Source organism: Pteropus alecto, unplaced genomic scaffold (assembly GCF_000325575.1).
Source record: "Pteropus alecto unplaced genomic scaffold, ASM32557v1 scaffold398, whole genome shotgun sequence".
Taxonomy (NCBI): Eukaryota; Metazoa; Chordata; class Mammalia; order Chiroptera; family Pteropodidae; genus Pteropus; species Pteropus alecto.
In genome coordinates, this window is record NW_006442497.1 from 82,825 (window position 1) to 85,279 (window position 2,455).

Consider the following 2,455-nt stretch of genomic DNA (forward strand, 5'->3'; position numbering starts at 1 on the left):
TGGTTTGACATTTATATAGTTCATAAAGCGATCCCCCTAATTGCTCTTTCTCTCCTCTGGCTCTCTACCTAGCCAGTATATTAATGCTAACTGCATTCCCTATTCCATGCTCCCCATCCCCATTTAGTTATTCCATAAAGATATATTGACTCATTTTACATATATTCCCAATATAGACTATCGATCAACTACTAATTTGTACTGCTGTAACCCCTCACCGCATTCTCCCAGTCCCCCAAACTCCCTCTCCTCTGTCACCAGATTGTCCACTATATTTATGAGTCTGTTTTTGATTAATTTGTTCTTTTTTTCTTAGATTCTGCATATAAGTGAAATCATATGGTATTTATCTTTCTCTGACTTATTTCACTCAACATGATAACCTTTAGGTCTATCCATGTCATTGCAAATGGTAAGATTTCATATACTTATACAAATTATTTTAAACTATCAATGTAAATATAATTATTATGTAACATAAATTTCCTTAGCTTAGAAAAAAGGAAAGCCTTCCAATTTATTTTTTCAAGTTTGCAAATCTTAATATTAAAATGTAACAACAACAAAAAAGGAATTATTTTATACTACCCTCATTGGTAATGTGTATGCAAAAATCTTAAATACAATAAATGAAATCCACCATTATATAATAGATTTTGTAAGAAGGAGAGGACGATTTAATATTAGTTAACCTACTTTTTTTTTTTTTAAAGAAAGCTGTGGTACTTATATACAATGGAATATTACTCAGCCATAATAAGAGATGAAATACTGCCATTTGCGACACATGACTAGACCTCAAGATAATCATGCTAAGCGAAATAAGCCAGACAGAAAAAGTCAAAAACCACATGATATCACTTATATGTGGGATATAAACCTAAAAGCACCAAATGAACAGGACAAACAAACAGAGCCTCATGGGCATTGACTATACACTAGTGGTTACCATAGGGTGAGGGGGAGGTTGGAGGAGGGAAGTAGACTGGGTAAAAGGGGTCAATATGTGGTGACAGAAAGAAATCTAACTATAGAAGGTGAATACACAGTGTAAATATATACCTTATTGTTAAAATGTATAGCCATAAAAAATTAAATAAATAAATAAATAAATAAATAAATAAATAAATAAATAAATAAATAAATAAATAAATATAAAAACAAAGTAAATCTACTTTTATATTATAGTATATTAATTGGCTTTAAAAGAGGAAAATTTTCTAAAAAACAATTCCTAAATGTTTACATATATTCCCAATATAGAGAGAGAAAAAAAAGAAAAACTTCTTGTTTCTCGAAATGGAAGTACACCACTTGAGGTGACAGGGCTATCCACTGCAAATCTCTATTATTCATAATGGTGAAGTTAGTAATGATATTTCTATTAAAATCAGAAATACTTGTTACTTCAAGTATTTCTCATTATTCTAAAAATTTTAGACAGAGAAATAAAATACTTAAATAATAGAAATGAGAAGGAAAAGAGTAATTTGGAAACAATAACTGTCTAAATAGACAACCCAAGTGAGGAAAAATAAAAACTGGACGATACTTCAAATTATTAAAATATTAACAAGTTAGATTAAAAAATTAATTATAAATAAGCCAATAGATTCCTTACATGCCAACAATAATCAGCTATAAAACCTAAAAATTCCAATCGTAAGGTGAAATTTTATACTATAATATTAAAAGTAACGCAGGAAGTAAATTAAACCTAAATTATAAATGCAGATTCCTGGAAAAATGACCCAAAATAAACATTACTCAGTTTCACCGACTGATAGAAACATGGGAGATTTTTCATTCTTTTTTTCCCCCACTTTTCTTTTCCTTTTAAATGATACAATGAATCAGATTAACTTTATAATAATAAATATATTTTTCAATGTTCTGTTTTTTCCCGATTACAGAGGACTTTAAAGGCCAGCAATAGTAGCCCAATGGCTCCTCCTCTCTGTCATGTTTCCATCAAGTTCAAGGTGCTTCTACTCAGCAGATTAAATAAAGGTTTAGAGTGCTACGTGGATCCTAATTTGCCTCACTGCTCTATGAAGAAATAGTATTTGTTCCATTGTACTTTCTTAAATTTACTTATAACAAAAGAGCCAACTTGCTTACCAGTTTTTGCCCAAATTAATTTATGTGGTATCCACCCGTTGAAGCTTTTAGTCTGTTTTATTCTTTGTATGCATGTTTTAGCAGAACGTGGATGTTTTAAGATTACATTTATCTTCTACTTAGTAAACCAATTTTTTTGACTTTTTTTCTGTCTTTTTGATTTTTTTTTTAAAATATAGTAGCTTGGTTACATTATTGGTGCATGGAAATATTTAGTGTTTTTTTAAAGTATAATTAAAAACATCATAGATGATAATAATTAAAAGCTATGATTTCTGCAACTGTATTTATGTATATGAATAATGAAGATAAATTTCTAAGTATTGAGAAATAG

General features: G+C 29.2%; 1 protein-coding gene across 1 annotated transcript in view; it reads right to left on the reverse strand.

Annotated features, from left to right (window-relative positions):
- Positions 1-781, reverse strand: part of LOC102884539 (olfactory receptor 3A1-like) — a gene marked incomplete at its 5' end in the record, with an annotated part of 8,596 nt that extends 7,815 nt beyond the window's left edge. The window contains one exon of the mRNA XM_015597360.2: positions 758-781. Coding sequence (XP_015452846.2) covers positions 758-781 — 24 coding nt within the window. The remainder of the gene's footprint in view (positions 1-757) is intronic.
- Positions 782-2,455: the final 1,674 nt, after the last annotated feature.